Source organism: Propithecus coquereli, unplaced genomic scaffold (assembly GCF_000956105.1).
Source record: "Propithecus coquereli isolate 6110/MARCELLA unplaced genomic scaffold, Pcoq_1.0 Scaffold351, whole genome shotgun sequence".
NCBI lineage: Eukaryota > Metazoa > Chordata > Mammalia > Primates > Indriidae > Propithecus > Propithecus coquereli.
The window spans coordinates 239042-254072 of NW_012149186.1; the positions used below are offsets into that span (position 1 = coordinate 239042).

The 15031-nt window shown below is 48.7% G+C and overlaps 1 protein-coding gene across 1 annotated transcript in view; it reads right to left on the reverse strand.

Moving 5' to 3' along the window:
* WDFY4 (WDFY family member 4) overlaps positions 1-15031 on the reverse strand; it is a 283986-nt gene that overhangs the window by 74719 nt on the left and 194236 nt on the right. Inside the window, exon 44 of the mRNA XM_012651295.1 lies at positions 6371-6519. Coding sequence (XP_012506749.1) covers positions 6371-6519 — 149 coding nt within the window. The remainder of the gene's footprint in view (positions 1-6370; positions 6520-15031) is intronic.

A 15031-nucleotide genomic window follows, 5' to 3' on the forward strand; every position in this document is an offset into this window, starting at 1 on the left:
GCCCGTGTTAGCTCTGGCACGAGGGCCACTGACACATGGGGAGCTGCCCTGCCCTCGAGAAGTAGGGTGGGGTGTCAGCCTCACCAGGCAAGGGCACAGCAAGGTGATGGCATAGTTTCTGGACAACATTGACAAGGGTTCCGGGGGTCTGGGTGGGATGAGAAGGCTCCTGGTTATCGAGGGTGGGAGCCGGCAGGGAAGGCTTTGAGGACCTCGTGCACGATGGCAAAGCACCGCCAGAGGGCCTGGGGAGGGTTCCTGTGCCCCTCCCTGGGAGGAAGGTGAGGATGGCTGGCTCCTCAGCGTCCAGCTGGCCCTATGCCCTCAAGCCCCAGGACGCCTGCCTTGCCACATGCCTTAGTCTCTGCCCAGGTGGTCTGTTTCATACTGACCTCTCTCCCTGGCAGGGTGGAGAGGCTGGCTGAGATCACTGAGTCAGGCGTGGCCTGCAACTGCCACTGGTGTGACTCAGACCTCTCCTCTTATGACTGAGGAGTCCAGAGTGCTCAGCAGGGAGGGTGGGGGGTAGGAGCTCAAAAGTTCCAGGGAAGCCAAATGACCACAGAGATTGAGTGCAAACCAGAGCTCGAGGGTCAGACACCACGGCGAGGAGGCGTGAAGGGAGCAGAGAAGAGCACGGAGACCACCGAGGAGCCTGCAGAGCCAGGGAGCCCATCTGTGCGACACTTGGGTCCTGAGAGACTGCCCAGGCCGGCCTGGCCCCTGGGTACCTTTGGGATAATGTCTCCTTTTCAGAGGTGAGTGAAGGTGTGTTGCAGAGGTTGCAGGTGCTGTTCTGGTGTGAAACCCCGGAGCTCTTCAGGACCCTGGACCCACTTCCCCCACATCTTTGGCAGCCCTGAGAGCTTTCTAGATGGACTTCCCTGAGCTGCTGGGGTACATCCAGCCCAGGACAAAGAGGTCCACTGAATTCTGAAGAGATTGCTTAACCACACAACAGAAACAACTGTCCGAAAGCCAGGGCTCACTTGGTTTGCAAGATCCAGGTTTGAGTGAAAGGAAGTATAGGGATGTGTCTTATCAGTCCCAAGCCAGGCCTTGAGTGCAAGAAGCAAGCCCGGAGGACCGGCCACAGCTGCTCAAAGGTAGTGTGGGGCCCCGCCCGTGGCATGAGGCGTGGAGGCGCCTGCAGGAGGCAAGCATGGTCCCGAGATGAGACCTCTGACAGCCATGGTGGGTGTCTCCGGAGGCTTTCCCTGGAAGATCTCAGAACAACCCCTCCTCCTTGGGAAGGAGAGGTGAGGAGGGGGAAAGGGGAATCCACGAACTTGTCCAAATATTTATTCCTAGGGAGAACAATTTGTACATTGGAAGTGACCGAGATACCACGAGGTAACCAGGTGAAGCTTTTCACTGTCCATACAAATGGGGCTTGAGAAATGAAGATGATTTCAGTGACAGACAATTGAATTTCTGAACATTTGGGTCGTGCAGTCATTTTAAATTGTGTGTGCAACCAAGACAGTTCTGATAAAATGCCAGGACTCGAGAAATGAAGGGCCTCCCATGCCCCCAAGAAGCCTGAGTGCTGACCAGCAGCCCAGAGAGCCAAGAGCCAGAAGGGCCCCTGTCCCAAGGTGGTCCCGCCAGCCCCAGTCCAAGGTGGCTGAGACTGGGTGAGGAGATTGGTTCAGCCCCCAGTCCCAGCTCCCAGTGCGGTCCCTACAACCCAGCCTACAGTGCAGGCCATGGGGCCTCTGTACCATACTTTGAGGGAAGCCAAAAAGAGGCTGGGCTGTCAGACAGGCCTGGCGGGAATCCTCTAGTCTGTGATCAGTGGTGGTCCGGCATCTGCCGCACTAACAGCTTGGACTTGTGCCCCCAGTGGGTGCTCCCTGCTGGGCAGCTGGGGAGCCTGTCCATGTGGGACACAGCACGAGCCCTTTGCTCAGCCCCTACACAGCCGGACTCCAAAGTCTCAGTCTATGCCTCTTCTCAGGACAACCGTCCTGGGCCCTCTGCTCTGAGCCATGTCCCTGTAGGATGGATCAAACACAAAATGCAGCTTTGGTTCTGGATGCTTCTGCCAGGATGCTTTAATTCAAACCTGCTGCTGGCTAAGGCCCTTTGTCTATTACTAACGCTTCTAACTGTGTCTAAGCTGAGCTTCCGCTAAACTTCTCTGACTTTCAGTGAGGCCATAGTGGTAGTTCTCCTTCCCACCGTTGGCTTAGGTCAAGCAGCATCCCCAGGTCGAGGTCTGGTAGGAGGGACACAAGGACTCCTCTGTGCTCCATAGCCCATGGGAACCATATGGGAACCACAGCAAATACCTTCCGCACCTGAGCTGCACATCTCCCTTCCCTGCAGACCACGCAAAGGCACAGGCCTTTGCCCACCGCTCTATGTCCTCTGCATCTTCCCCTGAGCTCTGGGCATTTGCTAAGTGACTGTCACACTCCACAGCCAGCCAAGCACTTCCCTGTCCATTGTTTAATTTGATCCTCTCAATGAACCTTTACTGAACATGTGTTATTATTATTTCCATAGTGAGGTAACTGAGTTGCAAAGAAATGAGACTTTTCCAAGGTCATATGGTGAGGAGGTGAACTTGGATTCAAACCCAGGACCTCTGACCTAAAACCCACCCTCTTTCCACAGTGTCTGTCCTCCCCCAGGCAGAAAGGCTTCCTGGCCTGCTCTCTTCAGTCTGCCCTGTGCGGACTGACTGCAGTGTGGGACTCCAAAACACTGAGGACAGGTGGAAGAGTGCTCTGAAAAATGGGAGGGGACTTTTAGGAGGAATGATGGTCATTTTTCTCCTGCTTGTAGGAACTGAATAACCACATAGGGCATGAACACTCAGACCCAAATCCTCAGAAAAGCTAAATTACATACAACACTGTTGAATTTCCTGATATGAGTTCAAACTGAGGTCTGCCTTATGTAATGTCATTTACACCTTTGTGACTGGGTGTCTTCAACAGCACTACCCCCTGCATGTTCTGCAAAATAAATCAGAGTGCAGGCACCTAAGGTTAATAGTTAGAAAGGAGCAGCTGACCCACGTTCTTCTCTAGGCAGAGCTATCACCATAGTTCACAGAATGCTGTTCACATTTCTACAGCATAACAGCTATTATGATATATGAAAATTGTCCAGGTGGTCATAGTATAACTTTTAATATTCTTATTATGAAAATCACAATAAGCTAAATGATAGTTATGATATTTGTTGACCTGTTCTTTGGTAGTAGAAGTAGATTTCACAATAAAATATGCTTTGATTTGCTCCACATTTGAAGTTATCTGATTATCATCAGAATTATACCTGGAATTTACACCCAGAATCATTCATTAGATTATAACTCTTCACCCAACTTAGCCCTCATCTGACTCATCTCTTTGTACCCATGGAGTCTACCATAGTGCCTAGTATAAGACAGATTTTTAATAAACATTTTTTGAATTGAATTAAACAGAAAAAACTTAAAACTTAAAACCTTAAAACTACTCATTGATGAGAAAGAAGTATCTGATTAAAAGTATCCTATCACAAAGAGTCAGTTGGATGGTTTGGTTTTTCATCAAACTAATCAAATGCTACACCTTGCAAGCTTGACTGCCCTTGTTAAGGGTAGCACTATATCCTCCAAAAGAGATATGTTGAAATCCCAACCCCTGGAATGTGACTTTATTTGAAAATAGAATATTAATAGAGGTACCATGTTAAAATGAGGCCATTAGAGTGGGCCCTAATTCAAAATGACTGCTGTCCTTACAAAAAGGAGAAATCTGGATGCAGAGATAGACACACACAGAGGGAAGATGAGGTGAAGACACAGGGAGAAGATGGCCTCGTGCCCGGAGCAATGCACCTCCAAGCCGAGGACTGTCAGGTATTGCCTGCAAACTGCGAAGCTGGAACAGGCAAGGAAGGATTCTTCCCTGGGGCAGTCAGAGAAAGCACAGCCCTGCCTTGATTTCGTACTTCCAGCCTCTAGAACTGTGAACCAATAAATTTCTATTTTTTGAAGCCACCCAGTTTTTCACAGCCATAGTGAGCCAATACAGCCACCCTGATCAAAACCAGCCAAGAAGGGGACCTGCTACAAGAAAAAACCACCCTTCTCAGAAGGTTGTCAGTTTCCCAGGAACATTCCAAAGTCCAAAGTCCAATCACTGATGAGGAATTTGCAGTGTTCTTGAGTTTGATTTGGGCTATTTTCATGGTACATCAGAGAGCCTCTTTCAAGGTCTAATGCACAACTATACTCAATTTGATAGCAGTCTTTTAGAGAAACATTTCAGGGTTGACTTAGCTTTATTTTTAACAGGCTTATTTATGTATCTTAGTCTCCATGGTCAAAATTGGACTTATTCCCCATCGATCTGGCACGATCTAATAGCCTGTCTCTGAGAACTGCACCCTAGGAGTGCCAGTAGTTTCTTAGAGAAGTAGACAAGACCCCAGAGAGAAAGCATTGTCTGATTAACAAACACTTCTTTGAGATATGGTGACTAAAATTACCTGCACGATTCCCAAATGACATTCCAGGGAAGTAACTTGTTCTCACTCTATTCCTACTTGCATTCTAGAAAAGTACCTTTTCAGACATGGGAAGTCTCCCTTGTCATTGCAAATCAAGTGAGTACGTACGGCCTGACCACTGGGCTTCTATTAAAAGTGCAGATATGGTCAATTTGATCATGATTAGATGTACCTCATAAACACATTTACCTAATCAATAAGATCTTATCTAACACTACCTCAACCTAACCAGAGGTTACACGAGCCATCACTGGACACACCACGCACAGAGCGAAGAGGTGAGGAATGAGTTAGTGGGTTATAGGAGCCATCACGGGGCACGCCACACACAGAGTGAAGAGGCGAGGAGCAGGGCAGTGGGTTACAGGAGCCATCACGGGGCATGCCACGCACAGAGGCAGAGCAGAGAGCTCCATCAGCTCTCGGGGGCGGTCTGCAGCCCATTGTCCATATTGATCAGTATCAATAAAACATGAGCAATAAGATGGGATGAGTGAGCCAAGTATTAATTATGCTCCTCCTGCCTTGGAAAAGCATAGAAGACTCATAGTAATCGGTGAACAGTGAACACTTGGTATGAATAAAAGATGGAAATTAGCAGAGAGAAAAATGCCAAGCATTTTCAAGCATTTTGATCTAAGTCAGAGGAGGGTAGGCCAACATCTACTCTTCCACAGCCCTTTAGCTCTTGCTTCCTGACATCCATAGGCTGGAAACAATGTGACAACTGGGAGTTAAAATTGTTAGTGATTGGCAGGTAAGACTGATTCCTCTGTCATTAGCCAAAAACAGTGGCTCCCAAAGTATGGTCTTAGACCAGTAACAATATCAGCAACAGCGAGGAACCTGTTAGAACCTCAGGTCCTACCCCAGACCTACTGAATTGGAGACCGGGTTGGGGACAGGATCCAGAAGTCTGTGTGCTACCAAGCCCCCCAGGTGATTCTGATGTCAGCTAGTGAGCCACCAGGCTAAGAGGCTGTCTTGTCATTATCTGAACCTTGGATAACCAGAAAAGGCAAGGCCTATCTCTGCATGAAGAAAGCTTCATCCAAACGTCTTCAAAAGCAATGATGAAGTAAAAACATGTAACTTGACAATTGGACTTTTGGCAAAAGTACAAAAACTATCAATTTGATTTTGAATGACTGTATTGTATAAAAATAAGAGACTCGATCATTAAGAGCCAATGGAACCCAAATAGACAAAACATACCTGATCCTAAAGAAAGCCCCAAGAATTTCCCGCCAAAGCCTTCTGGTATTAGTTGGTGTAAAAATGACTCTTCAAATTTCTTCCCAACTCTCACTCATTCTGCAAGAGCCAGATCTCAGCCCCCTCCTCAGGTAGCCCTCCCTCAGCACACCAGTCCCAGGCCATCTCTCCAAGCATGAACCCCAAAGTGTCCTCCCATAACATATATTTTGTCCCACGATCATTGTGTGCACCAAACTCTTTCTAAAAGGACCCACGGACGCTGCCGATTGCACTCGTGTCCCAGAGCGAAGGTGCAGTGCCTGCTGTCTTACATAGAATGAGGAACCAACCAATTGTTGAGTGAGTAAGTGACACAACGCAATTCAATCACCCAAATAACCTGAGGACACAGCCCCACATCCTGCAGTGCATCCCGTACCAGGGAAGACACGATGAGCTGCCACATTCCGGATTTTGGCTTTGGGGAGCCACAGTCATGGACGGTCTATACCTGTAGGTTCTTCTGCTTCATCTCATAGCTTAGTTTCAGGCCCAAACCTAAGCCCACTGTAAGAACGAGGCAGGTGGGGGACCATGGGGGTGTCTGGGAAGGAAGGACAGGGCTCAGAGAAGAAGTTGCCAGGACCAGCGGGAAACTCACTTGGATAAGCAGTGGCGGGTGCAGTAGACATCACCCATGGGAGACAGTGTGAAGTTCTCACAGAGGTAGAAGTGCTGGCGGCCAAAGAGCAGGACTCCTTCTGAGACCAGGTGGCCCTGCACAATCACCAGGGAGAACTTCTGTGTCACCTGGAGGGAGAGAGCACCAGAGTCAGGCAGTGTACACATGAACATGCCACGGTTCTTATGGAAAATAGGAGAGCAGTGACCAGCCCCCCACGGGGCACTTTGGAGGTGAGAGCAGTGCTTTTCATGAATGGCAGTGCCACTGCCCCAGGGCAGCCTATGTAGCACTTCTGCACCCAACACCCTGGACTGGTGCATAATACACCCAAGCCCAGCCCACCCCTACCAAGACGTGAGGATGAGTGCTTATTGCTCTACTAAGCATGTCAAAGTCCTTTCTCCACAACCATGCACAGCATTCCACAGCTAACAGTGAGCAACGTTTACAGGTGCAAGAAATCCCTGTTGGAGAGGAGAAGGAGCTTGTCCAGGCACCAGCTGGTCTAGACTAGCCAGGACTAGAACTCAGGTCTGCCTAGAATCATGAGACTGGCACTCCTGTCTGCAAGGCCAAGGCGGTGTGGGTAGAAGATGTAGTGCTCCACCCACATTCTTCCTCTTGGACCTTGCATTCCCCTGGCTGCTTTCTGGAACTGCCTCAGCTGAAGTGAACACCTGGCCTGAGGTCTGTCTCCTTCCCAGCGGCCATCTGTGCCCAGCTATTGGTCAGTGTGGAGTAGGAAGGCTTAGCCCCTTTGCCTCGATTGAAGACAACTCTGAAGGACCATGCCAACCCGAGAGCTACGGTGGAGTCTGCTGAGGCCTCTGCCTAGACTGCGTCAGCGTGGCGCTTCTCCGTCAGCCCAGCCCTGTAACCCTCATGCCCAAAAACCTTCCTGCATGCACGTTCCTGGCTCACAGTTCCCCAGGGAATCTGACCTGTGACAATGTCTTGGGATGATCCAGAGTCCTGTAAGTAGCAAGGACTAAGTGAGTCCTTACCTAGAATAAATCCCTAAAGGAACAAGTGAGTCAATAAATGAATTCTAGATGATGGCAGCCTCAGGGGACCAAGAATAAAGCCAAGGCCAACATTTCCTCAGGGTAATTTTGTGTCACTTTCAGTTACACAAAAGCAGAGCAGATATTTTTGGAAGGAAAAAATAAAAGAGGTCCTAGGAGATGAGAATCTCAGCAAAGATCAGTCACCAGGTGAGTGGCACAGCCTGGACTGAAGTTAAGCTCCCTGCTCACCATTGGGAGCAGTGACGAGGCCACGGTGGAGAACCCTGGACAGCAGGCCCTGAACACTAGCTCTCTAACTCCTGCATCGAATAGGATTCGTGAAATCCAGAGCCAAGGCCAGAAAGCAAAGATTCATGGAGGGCTTTGTTCCAAGATAAGCATTAACCACTATGATCCAGGGAAAGTCAGAGCTGAGCCGTTTTTCCTAAGTGAGAACCAGCCAAGACTCTCGGCTCCTGTAACTAAGCCTGCTGCAGGCAGCTGGCTCTCTCGGCCTCTCCTGAATCTACTTTGCTGGAGGAGCTGGCTCTCAAACCACCTTCCATGCCAGAGTCCAACATGGACTCATCTGATTTCATTCATTCATCCAGATGACCATCTGTCCAACAGTTTGGACCCAGCATTTACTCCATGCCAGACCTGGAGCCAGGCTTTGGGGATACGGGGTACATGAGATAACCTAGAACCCTACCCTCATGGGACTTAAAATCCAGTGGGGAGATTTTAACCAATAAAACTGTTTTTAACCAAAAAACTGTGATACATGCTGAGAAAGAAAAACCAGGGTAATAATGATAAGGGAGAGAGAAACTTGAAGAGTTTATACAGACCCTGAGACTGAAAGTATGGAGATGGGGCAGCCATGGAAAAGCTGGGAGAAGAACATTCAGTTAAGAGCCTAGAGGCAGGAAGGCAGATTAATGGAGCAGAAAAAAGGTCAATATGGCTGAGATGAGCTTGGAAAGTAGGAGTGGTCCTGTCATGGGGGCCTTGGTACCTTAGCAAGGCCACTGAGTTGTATTGTGGCTGCAACAGAGAACCATAGGGGAGCTTGTTCCTGAAAGATGACACCGACTACTGGGTAGAGAGTGGATTAAAAAGGGTCAGGAGAGGAAGGAGAGTGCCCAGACATGTTGCTATTTCAGTGGTCTGTGGGAGGTGAGGGTCTGGGATGAGGTAGCAGCGTGGGGAGGGAGGAAGTGGGTGCATCTAGACAGGAAGATGAAGAATTGACAGGGACTGCTCCTAGACTAACTGTGGAAAGCCAAAAAAGAAAAAGAAAGGACATAAAGAAAGAGATAGAGATAGGAAGGAAGGAAGGAAGGAAGGAAATAGAGGGATAAAAAAGAAGGAAAGAAGGAAAGAAAACTGAAAGAAAAGAGAAAGAAAGGGAAAGAATGAGAAGAAATTGGAAGGATTGAGAATAAATGTCTACTTTGCGACTTGCTCAACCGAGTGGAGTCCTCAGCTTTCCTAGAAGTCTTCCCCAGAGGCAACCGCCATCACCACTCTATTCTTTCAAAGAGATTCTATGAATACATAAGTACGTTTTACATATATTCATTTTTTTATATACACAAAGAGCATAGTCATATACTTACTGCTCTGCATCTAGTCTTTTCCCTTAACAACCTATCTTGGAGATCCTTCCAAATCACTTTTTCTAGAGTTGCCTTGTCCTTATTCATAGTTGCAGATTACCCCCTCGTGTGGATGTACTGCACGTTATTGGACTGATCCTCTTTCAATTCAGGTTGCTTTCAGATGTTTTGACCTAACAAGTGATGCTGCAATGACCATCCCCACAGGTACATCACTTTGAACACACAAGTAAATCTGCAGGATAAATTCCTAGAGCCAGAATTGCAGGTCAAGGGTGTGGTCATTTTAAATTCTGATAGCTATTGTCAGATGGCTCTCCTGCAAGGTCACACCAATTTACACTCCCACCAGCACTGTTCAGATGGCGATGCCAGGTTGTGTAAGCTTTCTATCCTATTGCACCTTTTCAGATGACACTCAGAAGAGACTCCATCCTCAAGTTCCTGTGGTGAGATATAAAGCCAAGGTGCCAGCCCTAGCTCATGCACCTCCAAACCCTCTCCCCTCCCCATGACACAGGCCCCCATCACATCCTCCATGGTGCCTGCAGGAGGGTCTCAGAGGACATGCCTAGGATCTGGGGCTTCCCTTTGGGGAGACTTAAGTATTAACCAGAATAAACCAAACCACAAGAAGAATGTCTGGTGAGAGCTGGGTTAATAGCTTAAAAATTGATTCTGCTAGAAAATAAATGGCATTTTCAAAACAGGAAAACGAACCCAAGTGAACGATTACCTGCTCTTCCATCTAAATTAGCCCTGGGAGGGCTCCATCCCTAAGTTTACTCATGGTTAAGAACTCCCTCATGCCATGATTCTATTGATCACATTAAAAAGAGTAGAACTTTGGCTTCATAAGTAGAGCTTTTTTAAGATCAGCTGGATGATATATTCTCTCTCCTGATGGGTGGATAACTAAGAAGGTGGCTACACATAGCTATGTGTATGATGACAAACAGGTTGTCTGGAAATCCAAAAATGCCAGAGCTGAAGTTAGAGGGTGTCTTAGTCCATTTTCTGTTGCTGTAACAGAATACCACAGACTGTCAAATTTATAAAGAAAAGAGGTTTATTTGGCTCATGGTTCTAGTGGCTGGGAAGTCCAAGCGCACGGTGCTGGCATCTGGTGAGGGTCTTCCCATAGCTGCAGAGCAGAAGGCAGAAGCGAGCACACAAGACAGAGAAAGAAATGGGTCGAACTCATCCTTTTTCTCAGGAGCCCACTCCCATGATAACTAATCCTGTGACAATGGTGTTAATCCATTCATGAGGGTGGTGCCCTCATGGCCTAATCACCTCTTAAAGGCCCCATCTCTTGGTGCTGTTACAATGGCAGTGAAGTTTCCAACACATGAACTTTGAGGAACACACTCAAACCATAGCAGAGGGACAACAATCCACTGGGACACTCAATGGTAGCTCACACCAGCACATTCTCCTGAAGTCAGGCCTCAGTGGGCGCACCTACAAAGGAAAAGGTGAACTGGATGGTCTGTGAAGTCTACAACAGCATTATTAGTCTGCATTTTATGGCAACACCCTAATTTTATAGGTAGGAAAACTGAGGTCCAGAGAGGTCATTGGAGGTACCCAGTAAACAGAGCTGGTGACGTGTATACTCCCTTACCCCTGTGTGTAGGGTGAGTCTGCTGCAAAGAAATCTTCAGCCCTGGTCCCATTTATCATCTGTTTTCTGCCTACGTCTTCTGCTCGCCTCAACCATGCTCCCAATATATCTGTTAGTATCGGTATTTGGAATAGTGTTCTCATTTTTCAAAAAGCACGGATTTCTGGGAAAAGGCTAAGTATCAAAAAGGGAGAAGCTATATAAATTATACTATGTTGGCTACCTATGAATTCTGGTATCTAATCTTTCTGCCTTGACCACGTTTAGATGAAGTATTCAGTCATTCTAAGAATCAAAGAAATGTACCAATCAAAGAATTGTTTTAATAAAAACAATGAGGCACTATTTTATATACACACACATACATATATAAAGGTATATATTTTCATGGCAAACATGAAAAGGAATATAATGCATGGATCTCTTCATATGAATATGTTTCTCAGTTTGAGACAAGGTGCAGGGACGCCCCCTGCCTGCCTGCATGTGCCACTTCCACAGTGAGGCTGCAAACAGCCATCCTGTGTGCAGACTGGAGGCGACCAGGTGGAAATGGCAATACGTTTGCTCTTGTTTGGTTGCATCAGTGTAATAGGAAACATACTACCAGTCCCGAGGACTGTTCAAAGCACAATGTTTACCACAACAAATGAGGATCTGCTCATTGGCAAATGACTGAAATTGGAGAATATTTCTAGCCAAGGTAGTTCTCAATATTGTAAAACCTGCACTTACGGATCTTGGGCATTTATGCAAAAAGTTAGTATGTATGAGAATATTCTTGGCAGCTTGATAAAATTCCCATTCCCAAGCTACATCCCCAGAAGTTTCAATTCAACAGGTGCAGAGTGGGGCCCTGAATCTGCATTTTAATAAGCAGCCCAGGAGACTCTGATGCAGGTGATCTGAAGACCATACGTCGAGAAACTGACCCACGGGCACCAGCTAGGCTAAGAAAGATAAGGTTTCACCTGATGTCAGCATATTGCTCCTAATTCACTCGTCCTTTTGTTCATTCATTTACTTCACAGATATAGATTAAGTGTTTAGCATGTGCCCCACACACTGGTAGGCACAAAGTGAAACAAAACATGCCCTAAAGATGTTTATAGTCTAACAGGGGAAAGAGAGAAGAATATCAACTCTCCAGGCACAGCGTGGGAGGGGAAAGCACAGGCACTCTGGGAGGAGGGTGCCTGACCCAGACTGAGGTGGGAGAGGGGCAGAAGTGACATCAGAGAAGCGGTTCCAGAAGAGGTGACCCTGAGGCTGGGTCTAGGAGTTAGAAGATCAAAAACACGGGAGGGGCATTCCCAGGCACAAAGTTTTGAACCAGCTGAACATGTTTGGAGATTATAGAGTAATTAGAGTATAATTAGAGTAAAAAGTATAATTAGAGTAAAAAGTCAGGGGTGTGTGCATGTGTGTGTATGTTTGTGTACACACGTGCATGTGTGTGCACTTGTGTTTACGCATGCAAATCAAAGAAATCAGTGAAAGAATACACACGATTGTGTATTCACGTGCACGTGTAAGGGGGAGCAAGGAAAGTCCAGTGACGCTGTAGGGCCAGCTCAGGAACGACCTTCCGTACAAAGTACGCCGCTGAGCGTCTCAGGGGTCTTAAGTGGGGATGACTCATGCACTTCACATTTCGGAAAGTTACGGCGATTTACCTAGACAGGAAGTTACTACACAGAAATGTTAACACCATTTTTACCTTCTACAAACAGCCTCAGTTAAAAATACCTGGAAAGAGTTTGTGGGAGGCACCATAGTTTGCTGTCAAGAGCAAAAGTATCTCTATTTGAGTTGGCTGTTTCTATTATACCAAAGTCAAACTCATATTTCATATTGAGTTTATATGAAAAAATGTCCAATGTTTAATTTTTCATGCAATCAAAGAGAACAACAGCAAAAACAAGCCATCACTTGAGTTCTGACTCTGGATTGGGTCTGGAAACTGCATGGAGGGTTACAAGGGACCGTCCCCAACCACGCGGTGACTGACATGGCCCCATAATTAACATACATTAAATCAATCATTCCTCATGTCAGAGCCGTTTGCAGAGAAATGAGTTTGTGGTCCTGGGAATCATTAATCAATGATGCGAAGGTGGCACAGAATAATTGAATAATTACTGTCCCAGGTATCAGAACTCTAAGGTTCATGCAAGGAAATGAGTTAATCTGTGGCCACCCTGGAGCCTCAGGACTGCCAGCTTCCCCCAACGCAGGACTGTGCCTGTAGTTCCAGAGGCCTCTGCCAGGGCTGAGCCTCTGGATGCCTGGAAAGCGATTATGCCCTGGAACATTCCTGGGCTGCAAGTATAACAAAAGCCATAAAGGCAAGTGCTTCTGACATGGCAGGGGAGCAGCCAGGACCCCTGTTGCCAGAGCATAGACACACATCAGCCACGCCCCTGCCCTGCGCCTGCTTCACTTAGAAATAGAGAAAAAGCAGAAGGCCCACAAGGTGTCATGGTGACATCTGAGTTGGGGGAAGTCCCAGGTTACAACTAATGCTTGCTACAAAATGCCTCAACACAGGCCAGTGGTGTAAATGCAGAGGGTAACCCCTGCAAACACAGACACGCATGCATGCACACACACCTGCCTTGGGCAAAGGGTAACCCCTGCAAACACATACACGCATGCATGCACACACACCTGCCTCGGGCAAATTTTCTGCATATTTGCTTGAACATGTTCAAGGTTCAAAGGTCAGTGCACCCATCCTTCCCTGCTCAGCTCCCAGTTCCTGTCCTTGACAAAAAGCCAAAGCAGGTCAGGGCTAAGGCAGGGGGGCGGGTTCGCATGTGTTTGGCATGTTGTGTCCTGGGCAGTGAGGCAGCGTTGGTGAGGGCCCTGGAGGCTGCCTGCACTAGCATTATCCAGCACTGCTACATCGGAAGCACATGGGGCCTGGGGCCACAGCTGCAAGCCCAGTATGGGCAGGAGGCCAAGGGACAGGGCGGTGGAGAGTTTATGTAACTTGCCCAACACAAAGTTGGGAGACAGTAGAGAGGGGGGAACAACCACCTGAACCGAGAGTAAGAGAGCTCTGAGTTCAAACCCCAGCAATCTCAGCCAGCAGCACCCTGGGCTCCACTTTTGCCATCTTTATAACGGAAGTGATAAGGCCTCCCTCAAGGGGCCACAGTGAGGTCAGATGAGACTTCATATGAAAAGCACACAAAGGAAGGGTGTGACATCCAGCTATTGGCATTTTTGCTAATAATAGCAACACCTCCATGGTGGCAGTGTTGGATTTGCCACAGCAGCCTGCCCCAGTGCAGCCATGCCCATCCTGCCCCCATGAGCCAGGTCCCCCCAGGGCATGCCACCCCTCGAGCTGGGTCCAGGTGGTGGCTGCAGGCAGGCTGGCCCTCCCTGACCCCCCCCACGGCACCTCAGGCACACCTGGCTAGCTCCCCGCGGGGACCTCCGGACTCAGGCAGCCTGCCTTCAGGCGAGCCCTCCATTTCAGCAGATCTTTCCAGAGCATATGCCCTGCATGTCAGGGAAGGGAGAGGCAAGGATGAACCCAAGCCTGTCCCTGCCTTTGAAGAAGTCACAGGCAGCCTCAAAAATAATCACAGTCCTGTGGTAAGGGGCAGCTGGATGAGGCCCGACGGATGGAGCCGCCAGCCGTGCCCTGGGTAGGAGGGCACTGGAGACAGGCTCACGCAGAGGAGGCCCCTGGGCTGGGGGGATGCGTGAGTGGTGGGCAGAGTGGGCTGTGTGGATCTGGCTGGGAGAGGGGTTGGGGGGAGGAGGAGCAGGGCCAGGCCACGGAGGCCCCATATGCCCCACCCGCCAGCCGGGGCCCTGTCCACTGAGCTCTCCGGTCTAGAGCAGAACCGCATTCCTCTGGGCCAAGGATTTTCAGGTTCTCATGATTCCTGGGGCCCGCGTCCTTGTGTCCCCCCTGCCTTGTGCTTTCCACGCAGCAGCCCCACTGGCTTCACTGCACGTCAGTCTAGGCCCCAATCCCAGTGACTTCCCTCTTCCTCACAAACTCTTGCATTTTGTGGTGGGTGCTGGAACTCTGAGAGGGACCCCATCGCAGCTGGTCAGGTCTCTGGTGGGCTCCGCTCTGACCCTCTGTCTCATCCGCCACCCCCTTGGTGGAACACCCAGACCCATTCCGCCCAAGTACTCACCACTCATTTCCCCAACACAGGAACATTAGCCTAAACAGGAGCACTTCATGGTTTCACTGACGGGGCCCTTTCCCACCTCCTCAGGGCCATGCCGCAGGTGCCACGTTCTCATGGTGCTTTCTTACTTCCCGCAGTGTGAGGACAGACCCTAAGGTAGTGTTACGTGAGCAGCAACAGCCGCAGCAGTAACGGCAGACACGGGCCACTGAGCGCTC